The sequence below is a fragment of the Solanum dulcamara genome, chromosome 11, assembly GCF_947179165.1.
Source record: "Solanum dulcamara chromosome 11, daSolDulc1.2, whole genome shotgun sequence".
Taxonomy (NCBI): Eukaryota; Viridiplantae; Streptophyta; class Magnoliopsida; order Solanales; family Solanaceae; genus Solanum; species Solanum dulcamara.
In genome coordinates this window covers 58,724,879-58,751,756 of record NC_077247.1, presented here as the reverse complement: position 1 = coordinate 58,751,756, position 26,878 = coordinate 58,724,879, and the positions used below count along the sequence as shown (strand labels likewise).

At 34.4% G+C, this 26,878-nt stretch overlaps 2 protein-coding genes across 2 annotated transcripts; both read right to left on the bottom strand.

Moving 5' to 3' along the window:
* Nucleotides 1–1,336: 1,336 nt before the first annotated feature.
* On the bottom strand, nt 1,337–6,041 carry LOC129873467 (uncharacterized). Its single transcript, XM_055948567.1, has 7 exons — nt 5,358–6,041; nt 5,149–5,271; nt 3,348–3,697; nt 2,225–2,969; nt 1,996–2,092; nt 1,854–1,908; nt 1,337–1,745 (listed from the first exon to the last, which is right to left on the bottom strand). The coding sequence occupies exons 1-7, from the start codon at nt 5,836–5,838 to the stop codon at nt 1,683–1,685; spliced, it is 1,914 nt and encodes a 637-aa protein (XP_055804542.1). The 5' UTR covers nt 5,839–6,041; the 3' UTR covers nt 1,337–1,682.
* Nucleotides 6,042–12,307: 6,266 nt separating this feature from the next.
* LOC129874417 (cyclin-B1-2-like) lies at nt 12,308–14,967 on the bottom strand. The gene is made up of 4 exons (XM_055949705.1): nt 14,764–14,967; nt 14,589–14,689; nt 13,640–13,737; nt 12,308–12,549 (listed from the first exon to the last, which is right to left on the bottom strand). The coding sequence occupies exons 1-4, from the start codon at nt 14,887–14,889 to the stop codon at nt 12,449–12,451; spliced, it is 426 nt and encodes a 141-aa protein (XP_055805680.1). The 5' UTR covers nt 14,890–14,967; the 3' UTR covers nt 12,308–12,448.
* Nucleotides 14,968–26,878: the final 11,911 nt, after the last annotated feature.

Here is a 26,878-nt window from a genome sequence, read left to right as displayed (position 1 = left end):
ATCACACAAAATTAATGCTCTTATAATAGTATTTTTCTTTTTTGCTTTACGCACGAAAGATTAGAAAATAAATTTTAAAAAACTCGTTTTCTTCTTGAAAAAATATTTTCTAAAATAATATTTTCTTTCATACCAAACACACCCATAATACTGCTATTCATGCAAATTAGTCAATCATTATTTTAAAAATAGATTTTTATTTTTACTTTATCACTTTTCACATATCAAGAAAAGACAATTATTTTTTCTATGTTTTATCCTTAATATTAAGTCATTAATTACTTATTTTTCAATTATTTTCTAAGATCTAATACTAAACCTCAAATATTTTTTTGTTATAAACTCGGAAAGTTGAAAGTCAAGGAGAGAAAAATGATACTTTGGCAATTAGCTGCCAATCTGTGTGTTTACTTCATCCTTATTCAATTTTATTTATTTATTTATATGCTCAACAAAATATAAAAGCATAACGATTTGTTCTTTGGAGACCGGGTCAACCATATGGAGTAATTAATTAACTTGCTTACTAATTACGACATTTTTAATTCAATATTAAAATCTTCTTGTCTTATTCATAGTCTCTCGCAGTAATACTTTGGATTCTCATCGTCGTACGGATTAAGGGGGAAAATATTAAATAAATGATTAGCCAAAGTAATTTCACCATTAGCAAAGATGTGATAGTGATTGTTTTGTGTCCACTAATGAATCTTTTTTGTTTATTTCTTTGCCTAATAGCCATTCAAAGAAGGAATCTTAAGTTCATTTTCTACGATGCAACTGATTGTCTTTATGTCCTATCTTTGACACTACTTTCATCATTTGTCTAGTTGAATGCCACATGGTAATTTTTGGCTAACACACAACCTCAACAAAAATTGAATTTGGGTTAATCTGTGTACAGTATTCTCTTTATAAACCTCGCTCTCAGAAGCACAACAAGTTACATCCATCATAACAAGTTACATCTATAACAACATCAGGAACAACAACACTAACATACCCAGTGAAAATTCATAAGTGGAGTCTGAAGAGGGTAGTTATCTTCTATACCTTGAGCAATAATTTTATGTCCTAAAACAATTACTTTTGTTATCATAAAGTGACATTATTCCCAGTGAAGAACATCTTTTAATGCGCCTTTCTTATACAACCAACTAAATTACTGTTTACTGGACAAGTATATCCAGTTCCTCCTTTTCTATCAGAAATATAAAGATTAAGCATATTGCTAGAGTAATGATAAAGTCATGTTATTCGGTCACAAAATAAAAATTAGAGATGCATCAGACAGAAACATTATGGGAGGGGTGGGTGGGGGGTGAAGGAAGGTGACTGACTTAATGATTTTGATATTAATATCAAAATCTAATCACAATTTCACGAATCTGTTTCCATCGAGAGATTACATTCCAAAAATTGCCCTGAGAGGCGAAGAAATCGCACTCTTCATGGGGTCACCTAAAAATAGAGAACCCAACACCTGAGGCACATAACTCAAAATCATTATCACAAAAAAATGAACCAAAGAGAAATTAACAGATGTTACGCAAAGTCCAAACCATGTCCCTATCTATATCTTTGAGACGCACTTAGCAGGGGATGAAAAACTTGTGCATAGGTCTCCCTATGCTTTCCTTGAGGCAACTATCAGATCTTTGCAGCTTTCAGTTGTGTTCCTTTCATGTCCACAAATATTCTCTGCGATACTCTCGAACTATTACAGGAACACTTGTCGGAGGGATCTGCATATTTTGAGATAAACTCCAAGTCATACTCTATGCTCGTTTAGGTAATTACATCAGCAACTATCCAGGGAGGAAATGATATAAACAAAAGTATTGATTACTTACCATGCCATAATCTGTAATTATCATTGATACATAATCTGAAGGTGTTGCATCATAACTGCAAGGGTTGAAAATAAGAAGTGAGCTCTAAGAACTTGACTGATTAGCGAAAACCGAATATCATCTCTGACATAATGATACTTACATCAGATTCAAAAGTTGTAGATTATCACTGTTAGCCCACCCATCCAAGTGGTTAATTTCCATTCTACCAGGAACCTTAGCTATAGTTTCTGGATCACCTGTACAGACACATGACCGAGCTAGTAAGAAACAGGTTACCATCAGATAACTCCTTCAGATATGGCCATCCCTGAAGGAAGCTATCAGCATAAAACAAACAATCAAACAACAGGGGAGGCTGGGACGCATACCAAGTTCATTAGAGCAGATCGAGTCAAGTTGAACCCTTTCATGAAATTTATATGCTTCACAACATATCAAGACAGGAACTCGGAATGAATGAGCAACCATAGCAACGCTTGCAGTTCCAACCCTTGAATAAACAGTTCCATTGGACAAAACTGATGAAGCACCCAAAAGTACTCTAGTAACTTCATGCATGATATAAGAAATGGCATTTATATGAGTGTATGTACACTTAACACCCTTCCCCACCAACCGACGAAGTAGTAATCTCCCTTCAAGCTTTGGACGTGAGTCAACTACAACGACACGGAAATCCTTGCCAAGCTCATGAGCATGTAACAGAATCATTTCAACAGCAGAGGAAGATCCATAAGTGAGAAGAACGTCACCATCCCTTATTTTAGTTACTGCATGCTTGACTATCACCTTGTCTGCAAGTATTATCTTTTCACTTATGAAGTGATCAATATCTGTCACAAGAGTGGCTTTAGCTTCTGACTCTGACAAAGTCAAAGGCAATTTCGCAATCCTAGTTTTAAGGAACCTAATAGCATTCCCCATACTGATTGAGAGGGGCCTGCACTCGATCAAAAATGAAACATAACAATTAACTTTTGCAGTCAAGTCTCTTATAAGAGCTTTCTCTGGGGGAGTTGAGTAGTCTTTGATGGACTCTTGGAAAGCTTGAAGCATAGCAATACAGCGGGCATTCCCACCAGATATATCTCCAGCCAAATATCTAAGTCCAACCTAATACCAAGTAGAAAATCCAAGATTTCAATGCAAGAATTTTGAAGTATTAGCAGGATACTAGCTCCCAGTGACCCATATACCCTTGTAGCAAAAAAGAAAGAAGCTCTTGCAACTCTCCTTGATTCTTCAGGAGTCCTGACGCCACACTGTTCTAATTACATTTTCCAGATTTAACAAAGATGGTCAATGTCCATAATTGACCATTACCCCCCCCCCCTTCTCTTTTTCTTTTGTGTGTGTTTGGGGGGGGGGGGAATACAGGTTACTTTAAGCAACATAACATCAATAATGAGTAAAAAAGACCTTCCTCCAAACCCAAAATAGAAAGGGAAAAAAAAAAGATGGAACCAGAAAAACAATATATTCAGGGTATACCTTAAAAACAGCAGGATGAACTGGATCTAGTTGGAAGAATCTTGATTCAAGCTCCGGAAATCTTGTTCCATGTTCATACTGAGGCAAATGCCTAAAAAGTTCAACCCTGTTTTTGGCTTCAGTTTGCTTCACTACTGACCGCTTCTTCGCCTTTTCCACACGACTCTTATCATCAAATTGCATCCGTGGATGAGGAACATCTTTTTTCCTATCTTTATCTGTAGCACGATCACTGCTCTTTTTTTCAGGAGGTGCAACAGGAGGAATTTCTTTCTTTTGTGAAGTGCTCTTGGCAATCTTTACTGGGTTTAAATTTTCAGAATTAGCACTGGCAGTCTTAGTTCCTTCACCTGGCATATAATCATCATGACAGCCCTTAATAAGTATGAATCAAAGAACAAAGCAAAAAAGTTTTCACTGCAGTAATATTTTTGACACACAACACATCCCCATAAAGAATGATTTTCAACTTTAAAGAATCAAATCCAAATAAGATAAGAAATTCTGCAAGGAAAATTAATCATGATAAGTGAGGATGCTAGGCAGAGCAAAGGCTCATAGAAATGCCAAAAGAGAGTTTGGATGTCATAGAATATCAAGATTGTGGAGAGCAGTACATAGAGGTGCCATAATGTGACAAACTGCTCTGGGTACGATCTTCCTTAACCACTAAATGAAGCTGACTGTCTATGTATATGGAAAGAAATGTCCAAGAGCCACATATATACTACGTTTTTTCTTTAATGCATTTAAGTCATGGTTTATCCATTCAGAAATAAATTTAGTCCATACAGAACATAGAAACCACCATACTATCCACCCCAAAAGCAAGATGAGGGAGAATGAGCTATGACATGTCCAATTTAAGCAGAGAAATTTCCATCAACTCCTAAAGTACCAATGCAGAACCCAAAGAAACGAGGTTGACTGCCCAGACATCTGTTGTTCAACTGCCTCCTCCCTCGAAATGCTTTCTTTCACAAAAAAACAACACATTTGATAATATGACAAATGTGAAATAGCACAAGGAAAACAAATTTCACATGGCTGCAACTAGCTGTAGATCCAAAAAATATTCAGATGACAGCCCTACTAAATAGTTCACTTTAACGTATATAAATCTGGCATTCCAAGAAGTGTCAAGCAACAAAGCGAGAACAAAACAAGCCATCTTGCTGGCACTACGCTGCAGGTAGAGACATGGTGTAGAATCAAGAATATCAATGCAAACAACAGCTTTTAGTTGTTACAGCCATTCTAATCCCCCAGAAACAAACATAAGGAAGATACTTAAATTTCCAGGGCTTTGTCTTATACTCTGAAAGACAAACCTGTATAGATGTGCTCCAAATGTATCTCAGCCACATGGCACCAGGTTAGCAGCTTTTGATTTCCCAAAAATATCATGCGTCCCAAGAAGGAAAAACTCATATTTAATAGATTGAAAAGAGAAAACCTTGATTAATAAAAGTTAATCAAATGATCCTCTCCAAGGATATAAACCGTGAATTAAACCAATTACTTTGAATTACAACATGTAAACGGACTACTATATTCACAAAGGACTAAGATCCCTAGTTCAAATATTGGCCTCTACAAAGCATATAACCATGGCTAATTCATTTATAAGACAAATAACAACACCATAGTCCACTTTAAACAGAGTCCTACCTTATAAAACTTTTTTTTTGGTACATAACAGTAACATAACTTGTAGCAATTCATTTAGGAAAAAGAAAGCATATCAGGGAAAAAAAACAAAAAAAATGATGCCAAGAAATCTAATCTCAAAAACATCAACCTTTGGCAGCAGCTTTTGCAGCTCTTTGAGCCTCCTGAAGAGCACGCCTCTCAGCCTTGGTTGTTTTCTCTTTCAATGGTTTTGAACTTGCATTCCGTTCTTTTTTCAGTTCCCCATCCTTGTCTAAATTCAAAACATATATAATTTTATCAATGACTACAATATGGAAAAAGAAAAAGTAGTATTGACATAGAGGACAGAGGAGAAACCTGATAATCCCAAAGGCGCATTCACCTTGGAGACTGTAGTCAATCTAGAGGCAGTAAAGCTGTTCTGCTTGGCGGCAGGCAACTCAAATCCTGCGGAGGGAAGAGAAGTAGCAAATTTACCAGAACTGCCCCTCCGATGCCATCCAGGAGAGGAGGAATCATCAGGTAAGTTAGTGGTAGTAGGAGAAGAGAATTCAGATGGATTGTAGCTTCCTAAGGGGATAGAATCACGTCGGAGAGGGGACAAGGGGGCCGGATGAAGATTACCAGGACGGGGTAGTGATACGTCGACGGAGAGGTGACGAGGAGGAGGGATCATAACAGGGGAAAGAGAGTTACCGGAAGGGGATAGATCGGAAACAGGAGGGGAAGAGGAAAATGGGATGAAAGGACCCGATTGGGACCGGTCGGGTGGAGCGAAGAACCCGACTTGACGAACCTTAGGGTCGCTCACGGTTCGAGGAACTCGGCGAGAATCCATGGGGGAGAGGAGAGCAATGGAAGAAAAGAGAAATCTAGGGTTCAGTTGAGGGGATAGAATAGAACCAGAGATAGGGGTTTCAGGTTGGCAGGGTTTGTGCGCCGAGTGGGTTTTACAGTTCTGCTTTCAGCTGGGAATTGGCAGCGGAGTGTTAAAACGCGGGGTCCCCTTTCCTTTTTTTTTAATGGTGGATGCTGTGTAGACCAACTACTAATTTTTTTCATCGATTTGCCAAGAAATAAAAAAATATTCAACCATTATTATCATAAATAAGTTTATTACTTTTTTTTTTTTTTTTTTTTTGGGGGGGGGGGGGGAACAGACCCTACACGAGGCTCCCACCTCTCGTGCACAGTCAGGGGTTGAGCAACACCCCCAAGCCTTAACATAAATAACAAAAGTAAAAATACAAGGAGGGGGACATAAACCTTACCTCCGATCCTATGGTGGTTCATAAGTCAGCTAACCTATTAAGGTCGGCTAACTCATCCCCGAAACAAAAAAAAGGGCTAACTATAACTAGAAAGCAGTAAACCTATGAGAGGACTTCTCCCGGTACAATTCGACTAATAAAGCATAAATAAGAGAGACTCTCCCCTTCCATGAGAAAACAAGAAAGTAATCTACACTAGTCCTATTCAACTATGCTACGTACCATACATAGCTAAATTGAAAGAAGAACAAGTATATGAACCTTCTATCTCGCATGGGGTGGGAAAATTCTTTTCATCTTTGCCCTTTTTAGTCTTGTCATAACAGGTAAGTCCCAATGGAAGGTTGCATCCACTTCAGGATTGAGCATATATCAGCTAAGGAGGATGAAGGTAGCGTAAGTATATTGAGTTGTAGCAACCAGCATCCTTGGAGTTGTTGAGGAAGGCCTTGAAAAAGCTTATTGCTTGCTGCAAATTGAAGCTGTAGTAGCTTTGCTTGTGGCTATTGTTATGGAGTAGAACTGATGCTGCCTTGTACCTAGGCCATTGATGCTGTGGTTGTTCAGCCCAGCTAGTAGATGATCTTTTTTTGTGCCTATATTCACAATCAAGCACCTGCAAGGGGATCCAAATAATTTGGTATGGTTGCTGCAGGTAGTGGAGGATGTTGGAGGGTGCTGGAGAGCTCCTGGTATGTGGATCTGCACATACAGATAGCCAAGGAAGCAAGCAGTGAAGCTTGCTGCAGTCCTGTAACCAGTTTGTTGTTGCCTCTGTAGCTGAATTGATAATATGCTTGTTGTAGATCCCTCTTTTGGATTTGGGATACCTGCATAGACAACCAACAACAGAAAAATACACAGACAAGCAAATGTGCATCTCCTTGTTGCTTCCTTTGTGATTAGGTTGCTTGTTGGTGTCAGTTACACAAGAAGGGAGGTTCTTTGTTGTGATCAGGTTCAGCTTCTTGGAGTACCTGCACAGCCAAACAAAACCAACAAAACATACAACCAAAGAAGTGTGCAAGCTGCTGTAACCAGTACTATTAGCTTGTATTTGTTCCTTGTCTGCTGCAAGTTGGTGGAGCTGTTGCAGATGTTGATGGAATGCATCTGGTATGCATGGAGAGGTGATTGGAGTAGGTGAGGCCCTTGCATATGTGGCTGTTGTCTCCCTTTTTCTGAGACTTTGTGTACCTGCACAAACAATTAACCAAAGAGCCACACAAGTATGGGAGCTGTGAGGGCTGTTGCAGTCCTGTAGGCATCTTCTAGTTGCCTCCAAAGGGGAGTTGATCAGCTCCTTTGAAGGTACCTTATGTGCCAACCAGGATGGGCTTTGAGTACAAGGTTGTCTCCCTCTGTTTGACTCTTTGTGGAACTGTACACAGCTTCTTGTTGCCTCCAAAGAGAGAGTGATCAGCTCCTTTGAAGTGTTCAGCTCATTAAAGTACCTGCACATGTCCACAAAAACAAGACAACATGCTAACAAGAATTGTAGATGGTCCTTCTGAGTTGCAGGGTGAAGTTGTTGAAGTTGTTTAATGCTGCTGCTGGGGCTGTTGTTGTGGAAGAAAAAGGACTGAATCACAATGCTGGTGATGCATCCCTGGCTTAAAAGTTTGACTGAAGGTGGCTTGCACTTTGGAAGGATCCAGTGTTGCTGTTTGATGTGCCTGTATACAGCTTCTTCTTTCCTTCTTAGCTGATGTGTTCGACTGCTTGTTGTTGCATGTTTCTGTTCCTGCACATAACAAGTGGACATAGCAAGGAGCTCCAGGAATCTTGAGGTGTAAGAGAGCTGTTGCAGGTGCTGCATCAAGGAATTTGGCATGAGAGTAGTGTTTGTGTGTTGGTGAATTCCTAAGCTGCCAGGTTGTTGTCTCCTCAGTTCAGAATATGAAATGGGGAATAAGTTGGTGGGATTATATGTTGATGAATCAATCCAGCAACCTGCAACAATACAACAAACAACCAAAAGCAAAAAAGAATTTGCACCAGCTAGCAAAAAAGAAAGTTCTTCCAGGAGTGCTTTGGAGTCTGTCAGAATTTTCAACGACGCTCGACTAACGTCTCCAATTATCCGATTGAGTTGAAACTTCTTGAGATATATCCAAATAGCCCTTTCTTTAGTTCTACATGGTTTGGAGAATTTTTTTTCAAGTTGGAAAAAAGGCCCTCCCTTTAGGCTTAAGGCAGCTGAAATTTTCGATGTCGCTCGCCTAACGCCTCCAATTGTCCGTTTGGGCTGAAACTTCTTGGGCCTTGTCAATATATTATTTTGTAAAGCCCTGCAAAGATTGGAGCCATTTGGACAGGTCCACATGCTGCATCTCACCCTGCACATGCTGCCCTGCTGAAGCTTAGATGTTGCAGGGTGGTTGGAAGTTGTATTTGTGCTTTTCTCTATGTATTTGTTGTTAAAGAATGTTGATACATCACTCCAGGGACCTGAAATAATACAACAACCAAAAACAAACAAAACAAGGCTTGCACAAACTAGCAAAAAGGAAGGGACCTCAGTAAGAGCTTTGGAGACTATTATCTTTTTCCAAGTCGCTCGACTAACGTCTCCAATTATCCTTTTGACCTGAAACTTCATGATGTTTGCATATATGGCCTTTTCTTTATCCCTGCAAATTTTGAAGGCTTTTTGCCCAAGTTGGAAGTTCCAAAAGGCAAAATGCATTCTCTTTAAGCTTAAGGCAGCTGAATTTTTCAATGTCGCTCGCCTAACGCTTCCATGCTTTGGACAGGTCCACATGGTACAACTCACCCTGCACATGTTGCCCTGCTGAAGCTTAGATATAGATGTTGTAGTTGTAGTGTTATTGATGTATCTTCTGAACTCCAAGATGCTGTGAGTGATTGCAACTCCTCTTGTGGATGATGTTTGTATCTGCTGAATTCCCTGCTTTACTTCTAGCATTGTGTTTTTATTTCTACTGAAGCAATAAACAAGGGAGACTCTCCCCTTACAATAGGAAATAACTAGGTGGAATAAGAAGAAGTAAAACAAATTACAGGTAAGTAGTCCATTATACATTGGGAATGAGATCAGTCAAGAGGGTAGTTTGATTCTTTTCAGAGTTTTCCTTCTGAAACTTGCCATTCCTAGCTTGTCCATCTTGATGTAACCTTTTGTTTCCTGTGGTAGCTGCTGGATGTTGTAGAAGTGTTGTGTATCATTGAACCTATGGCTGCATTTTGATAAGGTATCTGCAGGATGGTTTGCTTCTGTGAATATATGTTTACACTGAAAGAATTCCAATTGTTGGACCAGGGATTGTAACTTTGTAACATATCTGTGAATGCTCCAAGGTGGCTTAAGGTCTTGTTTCAGCCACTTAGTCAATAGTTGAGAATCAACTTCCAATATCACTCTATTATGTCCATGTTGAATACACCAAGTGAGGCCAATAGTTGCTGCCTGCACCTCTGCTTGGTTATTAGTACCCATTCCCAATGGAGTTGCAAAGGCATATATTAAGTTACCATTGTGGTCTCTTAGTATTCCCCCTGCTCCAATTTTCCCAGGGTTGTCTAATGCACTCCCATCAGTATTCAATTTCACAATGGAAGATGGAGGTCTGATCCACATAACTTTGGACACTCTCATGTCTTGTTGACACTGTTCTATCATAGGAACCAGTTCCTTCCAGCTCTGTGGCCACTTAATGTAGGGGAAAGCATTGTGTATCAGCATGTAAAGGTCCTTGACTATGGAGAATTTAACTCTAGTAGTACTAGATTTCTTTCCTCCATACTTACTTGCACATCTATTCTTCCATATATGCCAACATACAAAGATAGGAGTGGCCTGCAACATGAGCTTCTGAGCCTCATTACTGGACTTGGCAGTCCACCACTTCATTAGTATGATTCTCAGTGAGCAGGACCCTTGCATTATCCCCCATGATCTAGAGAAGTGTTGCCAAATATGCTTGGCAAAATTTTCTGAAGCAAATATGTGATCTACATTGTCCAATCCTGGCCTGTAACAACAAGAACATGCTGCTGGTACTATTCCAAATTGGACAAGTTTATCATTAGTAGGGAGTTTCTGTCTCAGAGCTCTCCATAGTAGAAAAGACACTTTGAAGGGAATGTTAGTGTGCCAAGTGCACCCATCAGTCAGGGTCTTGGCTCTTTTCTTTCTAACTAATTCCCATGCTGAATTAGAAGTAAAGTTGCCATGTGAAGTCAACTTCCAGCATGCTTGATCAGTTGTGTTAGGGTGATAGTCTATCTCAGTGTCTAGTATCTGCTGCACCAGCTGAGGTGGGGCATATTTTCTGATTTTCTGCACATTCCACTCCCCATTCTCAATATATTCAGATACTCTAATATTGTTGAGTCTAGGTAGATGGTTGTTATGATAAGCTAGGGGGCCAATACCCAACCAATCATCCCACCAGAAACTACTTGTACCTGAGTTGATGTGCCAGTGTATATGTGGCTCAATATCAATTTTATTAGCCATCATGTGCTTCCACATAATAGACTGACCTGTGTGCCATTTTTTTATCACAGGATGAGCCCTCTGGCAGTACTTAGCCTTCAGAAATTCTCCCCATAAAGTCTTCTTAGACCTGAAGGTCCACCATTGTTTGTATTGCAAAGCTAAGCACACATCTTGTATTTTCTTCATACCAATACCCCCTTCTTCCACATGATAGCTGAGGGTCTCCCATGATGCCCAGTGATATTTCTTCTTCTCCTTGTCCCACCCCCAGAAAAAGTCAGCTATGAGGCCCCTGATCTGATTCATAGTGGTAGCAGTAGGTCTGATTGCAGACAGCAAGTGGATTGGTAGTGATTGCAGCACTGATTTCACCAATGTTGCTCTGCCTCCATAGCCCAACACTTTAGTCTGCCATCCTCTGATTTTGCTTAAAACTTTGGACACCATACTTGTATAGTAAATGATTCTCTGCCTTCCAATGTAGAGTGGACAACCCAGGTAAGTAATGGGACCATGTGTCCACTTGAAGCCTGTGATCCTGCTTATCCTATCAATAACATCTGGATTGGTATTAAGAGGAAGCATGAACTGGCTCTTGTCCTTGTTGATTAGCTGGCCTGAAGTTGTTTCATAAACCTTCAAAGTCTTGGTAATAAGAGTCATGGAGAAGTTGTTGGTAGCAGTGAAGATGATTACATCATCTGCAAAGCTCAAGTGGTTCACTTGGGGGCCCTTTCTTTCCATGTGAAATCCAGTATATAGGTAGTGTTGGTTAAGATTATTCAGCATCCTGGATAGTACTTCTGCTCCTATAATGAATAAGGCAGGTGACAAGGGGTCTCCTTGCTTGAGACCTCTTGTGGAATGAAAAAATCCATGCCTTACCCCATTGATGATGACTGAATACCAGTTGTTAGACATGATCCTCCACACCATATCAATAATGACATTACTTCATTTATCATAAGTACATGTTAAGATTCTTATTTAATTTCAAATCACTTGTTCATTGCAATGACGATTTTGTATGTGAGCAAAGGCAGAACTACTCTTATTCAATTGATAATCTTTCGTTGAAAATTACACACTATTTAATAATGTAAATACATCTGTTTTTTATTTGTTCAATTTTTATATTTTTAATGTTCTTAACACATATTATGACTCTCTCTATTTATTATTGCAGGTCTAGAAAAAGTAATACTTACTATATCACACCAAAGAATAAATTTGTGAGATCTACTAGATAGCTAGAGTTTGGACAACAAGAACACGGAGTTGTGAAAAAAACATCCAAGGACTAATTTCTTATGGTTGGGAAGCAGAACCTAATATCCCTCTTGGCCACTCTCAGTAGAAATGGCATGATTGGTCTTGGTCTCTTCGCTTGGCTATTAGTTTTTTCTCTCTTCGTCATGCTCTATAGAGTTTCCTTCTCTATGGCAATATGGTTATGCTGAGCCTTTTACAATCAAACAAAAAGACAAGGAAGGAGTTGACTTGGAGCTGGTACTGGTGTTCGGATTAACACAAAAGGAAATAAAAGCAAGAAAGAAAGAATTAGAAGGAAATAGAAAAGGGAAAAAAACATTAATTATGTGTTTCCAAATCCAGCTAATATTAAAAATACCCAAGACACAAGGTTTTTAGGAGATGAGAAGTACACAGCAGCACCATTACAAGTTACAGTTTCTCAATCATTTGCAAATGATTCAATTGAAACTGGGACACACAGGTCCCTTAGAAAGCCCAAGGCGCACTTCCACGCCATGATGCATGTCAACTGGACGAAAGCTCTCAGAATCCTTAGGATCTGCAAGAAGCATCAAGAAACACGTATGAAGTTAAAACCACAAGTATATACATTTATACAGACATAATCAAAAACAAAAGTCAAGTCAACCAACTAATGGCATCCAACAGCAACACCCCTTCCTCACCAACATCTCAAAGATATCTCCAAAAATTCCACACAGAGCTGGATAGAAGCAGAACTTACTGCCAGTAATCAATTGGCATAAGAAACATATGGAAAGTAACACCCAAAACTAAAGCTATCAACTAAGATGGCGTTAGACAGAAACTGGCAATTCTTATGCACTGAAGAACTTATAGTGAAAACCATGGAAATTTTACGTTTAGCATCAACAAGTTCCAGGAAGTGGAAGGAATTATTTGGCACAAGTTAATACATTATTTTATTATATATAATGGAATCAGCTTTCATCCAATCTGATGTATAATTCTCTGAATTAAGCAGTAGATCAGGTCTAATCAGGCTGAGCAGGTGGTCTGCTTTCTACTTCCAGAGAAGCAACTCTTACCTTGGATTAATTCAGAGAATAACGAGAACAAATTTCTTCGTATATTTACAAAGACAGACATATATGAGAATTAACTACTCCATATGTTCTATTTTATATGACACTCTTTTCTTTTTGGTCCATTCCAAAAATATGGACACATTTCTCTCCAAGCTCTTTAATTGGAATTATATAAGCATGTTGCAGGCATATATTTCAAGGCAACTTCAAAATGTTAAATACATTTAACTTATGTGTCATAGAATTTAGTATCCAACCAAAGGTCACCATATACAATTATATAGAGACAGTAGATAGTTCAAACTTGGGCAGATTAAGGTGAAACAGTTTTTTATTAGACCTTTGAGATGTGCCATGTGCAATCTTGCACCAATATCTTATGAGTTGATGGCAACCAAACAAAAGGCATATCAACTAAAGACATCTTCCATGGAAAAGCATGGTCAACATGCAATAACAACGGCTCAGTACCAAACAAGTTGGGATATTATAAGGACTCATCATAAATGAGTAAGTTTTTACATTGGCAGCAAATTAAAAGTATTTTAATGAGATAGTATATCATAAGGATTTCGATACCATTCAGGTAGTCCTCAAAAGCAAAGTCCTCCAGCCCTCCGGTTAGGGATTCTAACCCAAGCATTGAAGATGGTATTGCCCCTGGTGGCCTCTGAAATCTGCAAATTTTAGAAGGGAAAAGAAATTCAGCAAAAAGGGAGACCCACAACTTCTGGGTCAAACAGACTCGCTCCTGCATGTGTATTATTGTTCAAAACCCCGAAGAAAGTGAAGTTTCAAGAGTTGCACCAAAAAAGTGAAAGAAACAATTACCTGTAGGAATTTACAGAGCAAATCTGCTAATGAGCTGTATCTGATCTAAAAGAAATCTTCATGGACTCGGAAGATGAAACTAGAGGCCTTTATCAAAGCCTTATTTATGTCTAAGTGATGCAAGTTTTCACTTGCAATTCTACGCCCTAACTAGCTTATCTTTCCACTTCAAACCTTTGGTTTTACCACTTTTCTTGTGGAAATTCGGATTTTATCAGTGAATTACTAACTCTGCCAATTTGGCAACTAAATTGACCTCCTCTTCAATTTGAGTATACCTGAGACCTCCTTCATTCCATTTCTCAATTAATCCAAACAGCCTTTCCCTACCTATACAAAGGATGAAAACTCCTAACTTAATATAACTCAAATCAACTTAACAAGGGAAGAATTCAATTTAGTTGGTCGGAAGACTCGAAATCCAAAGAAGAAAGAAAAAGAGAGTCACAAACCATGAGCATGGAAAACCCAATAAATTAGCCCATAAAACAAAAGGCTGAGATTGAGACTTATAAAATAGTTTCTCTCTATTGAAGTCCAATTCAACTTTTACAATCAAAAAGGAATAAAACCCTAGCGAAGCACAAAAAGGAGGGAGTTGCAATCAAAAACCCTTTCATTCACCATAGTATCCGAAAAAAAGTAATACTATAGCAAGAGGCTAACAATGCATGAGAGATTTTAAACAACGACTAACCTTGAAAGAATTTGGCGATCGAGCTCTAACTTCATAGGTAAAGCCGACCCGTAAGTGTTTGCAAGTATCTTCCTCTTCATCTCCTGTTGCCTAGCCTTCGTCTGTACCCAAAGGAGAGATCAGAAACATATACATAGGCAAAATAATCAATAATAGTTAGGAGAAAGGAGATTACAGAGTGATAAGAAGACTCAAGAGGATGAGATCCGACGATGTCGCTCTTAACACCCTGAAGCCCGAATCGAAACGTATCGTTTCTCACTCCCCCAATTTCGTGTGCGATCGTCTTTGAATCTTCCATTGCTCTCTTCTTCCTCTTCTTCTTGCTCTGTACGAGTAGTTCAAGGAAACAAATCTTTCTCAACAAGAAAAGAGTGGTTAGGAATGGGTTACAGCCTTTTGTTATGGTGTAATTGGGCCTCTTATTTGTGGGCCTGACTTTTTGTTTGTTATGGTAATTGGGCCTCTCATGGTGTCCAGGAACAATTATTGTGGCTTGTAGACATGCTATTTAAAGCATAGCCACTTTCTAATGAGTTTAAAGTTTATTCAGATGAAGACAAACGAGAAAATTTAGTAGTAGGTGACAAAAACATCTTGAATTAAAAATAGGTGATATTAATTTAGTCAAATGTCATTAAATAGAATATAAATCTGTTTAGAGTGATTAAAGATTTTGGGGTGCATATTAGAATTTTAAAAATTTTAAAATGTTTTCCCTCTTATTTCATTTTAAAATTTCCCCCCTTTTTTATTATCTACCAATCTTACTCCCTTTTTATTTATTTCTCTCCTTCTTTTCAAATTTTCTCTCTCACTCCGTCAATCTTCTTCTTTCTTTCCTTCTTTCTCTTTTCCTCCATCTTCTTCTTTTTTATCGTCTCCATTATTCACCACTGTCGTTGCTTTCACTGTTCATTCTTGTTATCACATTTTTTATATTTATCTGTAACGACCTGCTTCCGTCGTTAGTGATAGGCCAATGGAGAAGGATTTCAGAACAGAAAATTTCGGGTAGTAACTTCAAAAAATTTGAGCTTAAGCCAGATTTGAACGAATTCTGAGTTAGGTGAAGTCAAGGGTGATCGCGTGAATGATCTGTCCGGCCAGAGCGGGACAGTCGCGACTTAAATCATGAAAAAGACCAGAAACGATCTTTTCTGCAAGAATTAGTTCCAAAAACTCCAAAAGGCGACTTAGGGCGTTTTTCATTGATTTTTCATAGATTTCAACGCTTAAGGCAAGGTAAACTCCCTAGATTCATTCTTTGATTCTTAGAACTAGAAGTATGGGTAATATTCATTGGGGGAGGTTTTGAACTGAAAATCTATAATGGAAAATAGCCCTAGGGTAAGATTAGGATCATGGGTTTGGCCTAGGGAATGAAATTGTATTATATTTCTTGATAGTTAAGCCATTGTATTGATTCTTGATATTTATTTAATATTTCTAGATCAAAATCGAGAAGAACGAACCCGGAAAGGGAAGGCTATTGTGTTGTAAGGTTCTGAAAGCTTGAATTTGAGGTAGGTGATGGTCTAGTTTCCCGTATGTGTTTCACATACTTCTCAAATTGTTTCATGACATGTATGTATGTATATGAATAGAGAAACATGCTAGATTATGTGTGAAATGATCACTTGCTGGCCTGTTATTATGATGAACCTGTTTTTGATAGTATAAATGTCATAAACATTGAATATTCTTGTGATTGTGATATCTTGGGATCGGGTGTCACGTTCCGATATATAAATTGAACCGAGTGTCACGCTCTGATAAGTATTTTGATCGGATGTCACGTTCCGACATATACTTGGATTGGGTGTCACGTTCCGACATAAAGTTAATTATTTGTAAGTCCCTTGAGAGGACCCTTGTTAGAATTTGTAGCATATGGTAGACATTGAGTTGTGATATTGAGATGTGGTTGACTTATTTTGTATATGTATGTGCCTATTATGATAAAATTTGCTTGTCTATGATTCGTCTACTGCCTAACCGCGTGATCCTACCAGTACAACGTTGTTTTGTGTACTGATACTACTCTTGCTTTGCTTTTTTGTTGAGTACAAGGCATATTCAACCGGTTGTAGAGAGACCTCAATTGGAAGATTATCAGTGTGTTCAAAGTCCAAGGGTGAGCTATTTTATCATGCTGCCGTGAACTTTTCTATTTATCTCAGTCCTTCTTTCGGGACTTAGATGTTCAGACAATGTTCCTGTTTATTTGTTAGTTTCTATTTGGAGTTGTAATCCTGTTCTAGACTTGTTAGTTAGAGTTTTGGTATGATGTCTTTCAGTTTCTAGGATGTGTTTACTTCAGCATATTGTTGTTATTAACATTGTTGACTGAATTTATGGGAACTCAACATTATTCCAGTTTATTCCTGTTTCTGCAAGTCTTTAACTGTTATCTCCTAAAGTTTGATAAGTTAGGCTGTAGAAATGGTTCTCCCACTGGAATAAGTATTGTGGGTGCCAGTCATGGCGGGTTGGGGTCGTGACATTATCTTTTTTTTATTTATTTTTACTGGCTATTTTTTTTATTTTGAAAATTTCAAAAAATAAATCGTCATTGAAAAAAATTCTACAGAACATCAAGAAACTATAATAGTTATTGCAGCAATTGCGATAGTTGTTGCAGCAACTATGATAATTGCTGCAATAATTACGATAGTTGCTACAAATAGTTGTTGCAGCAACTATCACGGTTGCTACATCAACTACAACAGTTGATTGATTTTCTGCAGCAACTTCGATAATTGATTGATTTTTTTTAATATAGAAAATAAGGTGTACATAGGAGGAGTTGGTGAATATGATAGTGGTTGTGGCATAGAAGAAGGTTGGTGGTGTTGGTGGAAGAAGAGGTGATGGTTGTTGTGGCGATGGTGAAAGAGAATGAGAAAAAGGAAGAGGTAGTGGTAGATGAGGGGTGGTGGTGATGGAGGAGGAGGGAGAATAACGTGGTGACGGTGGTGATGATGATGATGATGAGTTGACGGTAGTAGCAAAGGAGTTAATGGTGGTGAGAGCGACGGCGACGACGACAGTAGGGGTAGAAATGATGTTGGCTGTAGAGGAGGAAGAGGGGAGGGGTGGGGTGGGGTGGGAGGACTTTTGTGTAAATAATAAAACTTGAGGATTTTAAAATTAGTGTCATTACTCTATTCAATAATTAAGAATTGTGTCACTTTTTTTTAGTTTTGAAACTTTTTTGTCACCTTTAATAAAAAATTCCAAGACTACTTAAATGAAACGTTTGGTTTGGTGTATCTCAAATCTTTGGTATTGAGAATCTTAAATTTCAAGATTGAAGTTGAATTTTTAAAGAGAAAATATAAGTAGGAAACACTAGTCTTAGCTTAATTTTACTATAGTTTGAGTTGTCACTCTAACTTCAGATCTAAAGTCTAAAATTAGATTTTAGTAAATTTCCTACTTCATAACAAAAGGATTGACGAACCTGAGATGTCGAATTTAATTTCTAAGAGGCTAGAATTTAAAAAGTTTGCAAATTTTAACCATCTTAAATAACTATCTTTCAAGCATCTATTTGTGGGGGGCTTTTTTCCTTTTTGATTTTTGATAGTGTAATTTATTTATTTTTATGTTTTTCAATTTTGACTAAAAATTGTAAAATTTCATTTCATAAATTATTTGATCTCTAACTTTGTGAAGCGCAAATAAATTAGCTTAGTCCATAACGGCGAATAAATGAAGCAACAACTGTGGCATTATACTATAATATATATAGGTGGAGTAACATTGAGGAGTTTAGAAGGAAACTTATATGACAACTCAAATCCCTTGATAAACATTAAACATGTATGAGCTTGTTCAGTCCTTTACAATAAAAACAGTTTGATTTTTGTAAAACAAAATACATGTTTAGATATTAATTGGGGAAAGGAGTTTAATGTACATAACTTTACTCTGGAGTGTAACACTCCTATTAGTCATAGATTGTATGTAATATGGACAATCAAAATAATTAGATGATATCTTGGTTCTTGACTAATCTAAGACTAGTGTTTTTTTTATAAAAAAAATCACCTTAAACTTCATTTTATTTTGAGAAGAATTGAATTCTGGGAAATGCCCTGTGGTGAATATACTACTCTGAGTCCACTGACTTGACAAATTCCCAAAGGACGGCAAAATACCTACAAACATATATACATACGATGAATGCGCTAAATTGTGCGATTAAATTCTCGTCCACTTTTATTTGTTTATTATTGACTTGACACAACTCATATGAAATAACAAATTAAATTACAATTTTTCTGTAGCACTTTTTAAATATATTATAAATTCAACGGAAAAGGGCCAAAAATGCTTTTAAACTATGTGAAATGAACAAAAATGTCCTTTGTTGATAGTTTGATCCAAAAATGTCCTTACCTTCAACTTTGGTCTAAAAATACCCTTATTGTTTTCTTAAATGGATCAAAATGCCCTTTATCCAAATAAATATATTATTTTTTTCATTAAAAATGTTTATTCTAATTTAATTCATAAAAAATATTAAGAAATAAAAGTATTTTTTATTTTATAAAAAAAAAATATTGTTATCGCAATGAAAATTAAAGACAATGTTACTATGAGAGCATTCCAATAAAAATATTACAAAGAACCACACTCTTGTTTCTTTTCTTTTAAAATCTTTTTAACTTATAAATAAGTAGGAAAATAATTTTTATTTTCTTTTTAATCTCATTTTAACAATTAAAATAGAATATGTGATATAATTGATAATATATATCACATATATAAGATCATAATAATCCGTCATTAATTTTTATTTAAATAATGATTAAAAGTTTCTAATACAAAAATATTTTATTTCATAATCTTTTCCGAAATTGAGGGAGTATACGTGATAAGTCTGGACTAAGACATTGTAATTTCATCGGTAAAAGCTAAAGCTATATATGTAGAGTAACATAAAATAATATGTAGGGTATGCAGGAACTCGTTAAGAATAACCATTGATGTGCACATATTGGGTCAAATTTTGCAGAGTAAAATATTCAACAAAATCCAGAATCTATTAAACTAATTAAACAAATCTCACATGTCCCATCTGGTCTGCTTTATGAGCCATGCTTCAAATTAAATCCAATCATGTTGTACAAGGTTGTGATTTTATGAAGATGACTTGACAATAATTAAATTAAATTAAATCATGTACAAAATACACATGTTTTTGTTCTAGTTCTACAAGAAGACCGGGTGCGTAGATGAAGACATCAAGATGAATTTTTGTTACAAAATTTAATATAATATAATATCTGAGCAGATAAAAATCTTGAACTTAAACTTACTAACAATCATAATTAGAAATTTTCACGTACTTAATTTATAAAAGAATTAATCTTACATGTAAAAAGACGTATCGAATACATAATTAAGTACGAAGAAGTGCGCCTTGAAAATCTAATATTAACTTTTCAGATAAATCAAGATCGATGACTCCTAACATTGCATAAAATAAGTATTTGTTATTTAGTTCATTATTTCAATTCAACTTGTAGCGGAAAATTTAAAGTTTGAAAAACTGATTAATTTAAGGAGCATCTCAAAATGATTTCAATCCAAATGAAATACTTTTTTTTTTTTTTTTATCAAACCTCAACTAAGATATTGTCCAAGGCCTACTAAATCTTCTGATCAGTACTGGAAAGGCCTATATATTTCTCTCTTTATAATAATTTGCTACGAAATCACATTTTTATACTTGTGGTTAATGGAAGTAAATACCTCTAATTTTAATTACTGAGGAAAATAAGGAAACTAAATTATTTCTCCTGCCTAATATGTTTTTTTAACCAATATGAGTTGTGATGGAATAACTGAAAACCCTCATTCTTAATCAGAGATTTCGAGTTCGAACACTAAATATAAAAAAAAATCACCTCAAAAAAATGGCCCTACGATGCACGAAGTTGAACCAGTAAGGCTCCATTATGAATACCTAATATCTAGTAGGAAACTAAAAAAAATGTTTCTTCCGTGCTTGCTTCTCATCTTTAATAATTAATAAATAGCAGATATTTCCTTTGGATTCCCGTGTTAAGAATTTTTAATTTGTCATTTCTTTTTGAGGATTTACGGTAGAGGTCAAAACTAGGTAGTGAATCTTTTATTTTTGTAGAATCGTATTTGAACAGAAGATGTCATTAATTATATATTAAAATATATAAACCTGCAGTATTGTTTATGTTAAATGTAGGAGTAGTACTTATTGTACTCATTACATGTCTGCCTTAATTTGACCCAAGAAGTGAAATGAATAATTAAATAAATGAATAATTAAATAAGAGGATTGTGACTCATGAGTCATGGGTCTCCATCAGAGCATAAGCCTGACCAGTTAACTTAACATTGGTTAATACTTAGAACCTCAAATTTATATTTTACTACTAGCAATTTCTACATCTCTCTCCTCATCATTATATATCTAAAATAATGCTTTGATCTGGAAAGGAGACTCATCGAAAGCAACCAGTTGAAGAAGTTCGAGGTAAGTCTATGAATTTTATTTCTCTCAACTTTATAATTACTATGCATAATACATAAATATTTTTTTAAAAAAAACTTGACTTCAGTTTGAATATATGTCCTTCAATTTTGAATATGCATAAGTGGACACAAGCGTCTTACATGGTATAATATATGTAGGACGTAATATAGGACTTGAATTTTCCTGTTGGACACCATATAAGATGTATGTGTCTCTATTTGTTCAAATTTTGTACAAAATTTAATTATTTACTTCTACACATTCAAAATTAAAAGCATAAATGTCAGCTGAAATTAAGTTGAAGGACATATATATTTATGCATTATGCCTAATTTTTATTTTCTGCTTTAGGTGGTTGAAGAACAGAATATGGCATAGACATGCACGTTTGTATGTTTGATCACTGTGGTAAATTTGTAGATAGGTGTAGACGATACTCCAAACTTATATGGTCTGAGTGCATAGAACTCAATAAATTTGACTTAAATTTTATATTTATATTTTAAGAAAATTATTTAATATGTATATATTAAATATAATCTTTTGACTCCTCATGTGGCTTTAGGTAAAAAGGCCAAACTAAAAGAATTTTCTCCTTTCGACTTCCAGAGTGTAATAAAGTGTAACATTGAAGAAATTCCTAGAGTACTTGAGACTTGAGTTCCATTAAGGGTGTGTTTGTTATGAATGAAAATGTTTTCATGAAAAATGTTCTTAAAAAAAATAATTTTAGTAAAATAAGTAGTTTTTTTTTTATGTTTGATATATAAATAAAAAATATTATCTTAAATATATTTGTACATAATCAAGAATAATAATATAGGAGGCGTAGGCGGAGTAGGGGTATTGTGGGGTGGTGGGTATGGGGTACTGAAGGGGAGTTGAAGGTGAAAATAATAATAGGAACTGAGAGGACATAATCAATATAAAATGATACTTGAGAAATTTATTTTCCTAGAGCATTTTTTTTTTCATCTTTCAAGTTACTTATTTTCCTTAAAAAAATGTTCACCAAAATTTTTGATTTATCAAACATAAAAAAATGAAAAACAATTCATTTTTGCTCCCTACAAAACTCTCCCAAACATATGTACGTCTTATATTAAAGCTGAATTTTCAACCGAAAGTTATTGTTCAGGTTGCTAACTTCAGCGACCAAGGGCTAAGTAAGCGTTTGTCCCGAGTAGTTTTTGAGAAAAACTTTAAAAAAAATTGGGAACTAGTGTTTGTTCATATTATCTGCCATAAATGACAAATACACTTGGCAAAATTCCAAGTTTTTAAGTTCTAAAAAAAATTAGAATTTGGGAACTTGGGAACTTGAGAGGTTTTAAAAATTTAAAAATTACCCAAACTTTTATAAAAACACCCATCATTTAATAATTCTACTAAATATTTATCTTCCAACTTACTTCATCACTTCGTCTTCTCGGTCATCTGATCTACAAATGAAAACTTGTCGAAAAGATATTGTTCATACAATGTGGGAGGATTTTATAAAATAATAGTTTGTTATTATCTCCTCCGAAAAAGAATAGTTTGAGTGACAAGATTGAAAAAAATAATAATTTATTTTTAATTCGATTAATGTATTGCTCTTGCCCATATTGTTATTTTGTTATTGTTGATTATTATCAATTATGTTATAAGTTTTTTTTTAACGAAACATGTTCATTATAAAATGATAACATAAAATTATGGGTATTTTTGATAATTTTTAGAACTTATAGATACAAAATAATATTTTTTGAAGCTTCAACAAAACTTTAAAAAATTTATGATGAAATTTCTCAAAAACTTCAACCAAAAATAACTTACCAAGAATATACGAGAACTTGGCCTAAAATTGGTTTATTTACTTGATTCTCTAGCTACTCTTACTTTTGATGAACTTACTATTTTTTCGTACAATCTTCTTTTCTTGAAGGGCGTAAGTTGAGCATCCAAATCCAAAAGAAAAAACTTAGCTTATAATCTGTGAATAGTTCTTTTTTCTAGTCTTAAATTATAAGTATTATACTATCCATTAAGTTAGCACGAAATATTTAAGCTTTATACGTGTTATATATAATATAAAGAACTTGTACGGAATCAATATAGCATCGTCGATCTCAATCAAACAAGTGCAGAAACAATCCAATTCAAAAATTGGGTGCACATGATTTGTATGGGGGCCCAAATGATTTGTATGGAAAGTTTGTTGTTTAGTTAACAGGGAGACCACGATCTCTGGCATCAAAAAGGTTTGCAGGAGAATCAGTGAATTTTGACTCACCTGCGTTAATGAACAGTGTTGCCAGATACAACAACAGTAGCTCATCAACGAGGTACATATCCCTCAATATTGACAATTACTCCTACAAGTTCTATCTATAGCTGAATCAAACCGGAGTTCATACAAGTAAAAAAAAAATAAACTTCTCTGACTACGTAATTACAAGCCATTTTCTATAATATGTGGTGATTGGTTATCTAAAAAAAAAAGATTTATCTTAGAAAACTCATGGGAAATGTAAATGAATCTTTATAAAATTGGGGGGTCGTTTTGGTTGTTGGTTATGAAGCAAATTATTCATGTATTAAAATCTGTATCATGTTTGGTATAACATTTAAGTTGTTGTATATAAACTTCGGAATGTCAAGTACGATGTTTGGTTACTAGCTTGCAATTCTGCATAACTAATACATAAATAATAGTATATATTTTAAGCAAAAAAAAACTAATATAACATATATATATAAAGTTATAAGGAAATCTATAAACTATTTTATTAGGATAGAAGATGAAATAACTAATACTCCATTTACTTTTACTTGTCCACTTTAGACTTTGCATGTCCCTTAAGAAATAATGATAAATATGAGTAGTTTACTACAATATATACCAATATTAATTGATATATATTCTTTGATCTTGAAAATTAATTTGAAAAATAAGTAATTAAAGTTGAGGGTAAAATAAAATAAAATAATTATTTTGTCTTGATATTTAGATGTAACAAGTAATATATTTCTTTTTGGATTAGTGATTAAGTAAAAGTGAATATATGGGGGGAGTGTCCATGAATAACTTAACTTTGCATAACTCTACCTATTTGGAAAGTCACTCTTGTAATTGAATTTGGTGTAATTGCATTGTCTAACATGTCTGGTTAGTCATGTAATTACTTGGTCAATATGTAATTAGGTATAACTGGCAGGGGGTAATTACACTTTTCAATTCTCAGAAAAGGTCTGTGAATTGTTAGTAATTACATAATGTAACTACAAGCTAGTTACTTTTTAATCTCTTCCTTTTATTTCTTTTCGTTTTAGTTTATTTTTTATTTCTATTATTTTAAATTATTTTTATTTTTATTATTCTGATATTTTCTAAAAATATATTTTTTATTTTTTATATTTCATTTTCTTCTCATTATCAACTTTTACCTCATTTGGTTTCGTGCAGTTTTTTGTATTTTCTGTTTTGTTTATTTATTATGTTTTTATTTTTTTAATTAGCAAAATTTTGTTAGTACTTTAATTTTTAAATTAAAGTAGAATTAATGGTTGAATAAAGCTGTAGACTTATGTTTTTCTTTTTATAAAAATTATATTTACGTACGTTATGTTGAAATTTCACATGAGAGTATTATGTTAGATTTTTATATTGAATTTGGAACTAATGTTATGTTTTCATTTTAAGTTATTTTAGTAATATTGATTTGATATTTCACATTTAGGCCATTTACTGTTTAGTTAGACTTGATAGATTATCTTTTTGTCAAATATTTTAATAATTTTATGATATTATACTTATATATTAATATTTTTGACAGAAAAATCTTGTACTTTTAGTTTTTATGATTAATTTAATTAAAATATACTAATTTGAAAAATATAAATTATTTTTTTATAGTATTAGTTAAGAATATATGTTTATTAATTAACACATTTTAAAAGATAATATATATCTTAATTTTCAGTTTAATATTATTTATAAAGGCTCTTATTTATTTAATATAAATTTTTAATTTTAGATAATTAAATTTTATTTTTAAAATTTAATATAATTTTATGATTGCACTTGTGAATTCAAACAGTACACTTATAATTACATTGTAATTACACTGTGATAAACAAACAAGTCATCGTAATGATTAGATTGTGTAATTATTAGAATGGTAATTACTACCCTTGTAATTATGCCAATTATAATTACTAGGTGGTTTTTGACCATGAAAACCAAAAATAATTCACTTTATTTATAATTTTTTAAGTTGGAGTTAGAATTGAAATTGTTTAACCATACTTCTTGCAATGAATATTTAGAATTTGAATGTATTTTTTCTATATATGATTTATACCCCTTATTTCTAAAAACTTAAAAAATCATCCAACTTGACTAATTAACCTTAAATATAAAATCAAGTTTGTTCTAAAATAGTAATATGTCAAATAGATAGTCACATAATATAATATATTATATCTCATATATGAACTATTACATACTATTGCAAATATTTTTTATTATTTTAAATTTTTGAAGTTGGAGTTGTATTTGGTTAATTTTTTTGTAAATAATATTTGATTGTTTGAGTGTAATTTTCATAAAAAAAAAACATCAAATATATTTAAATGGAGTAATTTTTATAAGAATATAAAACTTAGGGTAAGATTTAAAAAAGAAAAATATCGTAAAAGTGAAAGTGAAAAAAGTGAAAACAAAGTTTTAGGTGTTTTCCAAATTATATATAAGACTTCAAGTTGTATTTGAAATTTTCACAGTCAAATGTTATTATTTTGAATAAAGTGAAAGAATTTTCGGAAAAAGTGAAAAAAATCTCACGATCAAACGGATCACAACCAACTGTGCATGCAATTTAACCTACAGTAAAACTTGGGGTGACTCAATACTTTTGAGGAACTAAAGCCAAATTTCAATACATAGAAGTTAGATCCTAGTCCAAAAAAACAAAGGAAGGTTATTTATTATAACAAGTTAAAATTTTAGTAGAAATATTTGTACTTTGTTACATCTTTGACATTGACCATATATATAAGTTAAATCCAATGGAAAGGGCACAAAAAATTAGAGAGAGTTCAAATTTTCAGTTATTTGATCATTGTTTAACCATAAGTATATGTATGTTCAAGAATAAGCATTCTTGAAGAAATATATTAGTTTAGTACTATAAGAGTAATGAAGAAAGTTGTTTTGAGAAATGTGAACAGATTTGGTATAAATAAACATAGAAAGCAGAACAGTTAACTTGAAACAGAAAGAGTGTTGTGACAAAGTTTGAACCTTGACATCTTTAATTAAAAGCCTCGTAAATAATGCCTTTCTGGTTTTGGCATGGTGCAGCAGAGTTCCAGATTCTTACAACTATATATCTAATGCAACATAGAAGATTGAAAATTGTAATTAAGGCATTTACATTCCTAGCATTTAGCAATATGAAAACCAGTACAAGCAGAAGAAGTCTTTTAAAATTTTTAATAGGACGATGTGCACATGCAAGTGCGTGCCCACTTATTATCATCCCACTTATAGTTTACTGGGGTCTAGCTAGGGCATATCATTGGGGCCTTCAGCCTCAGGGCCGGATGTACTATTTTCGGTGCGGATTTAGTTGAACTCATAATTTTCACGAGATGTAAAAAAATATTAAAAATGCAATAAACAATAGACATGCATGCATCCATAACTTTTAAAATCTGATCAAGGTCGAGGTTGAATCCACAGAATTTAAATCAGGGATCCACCTTTGCCTTCAGT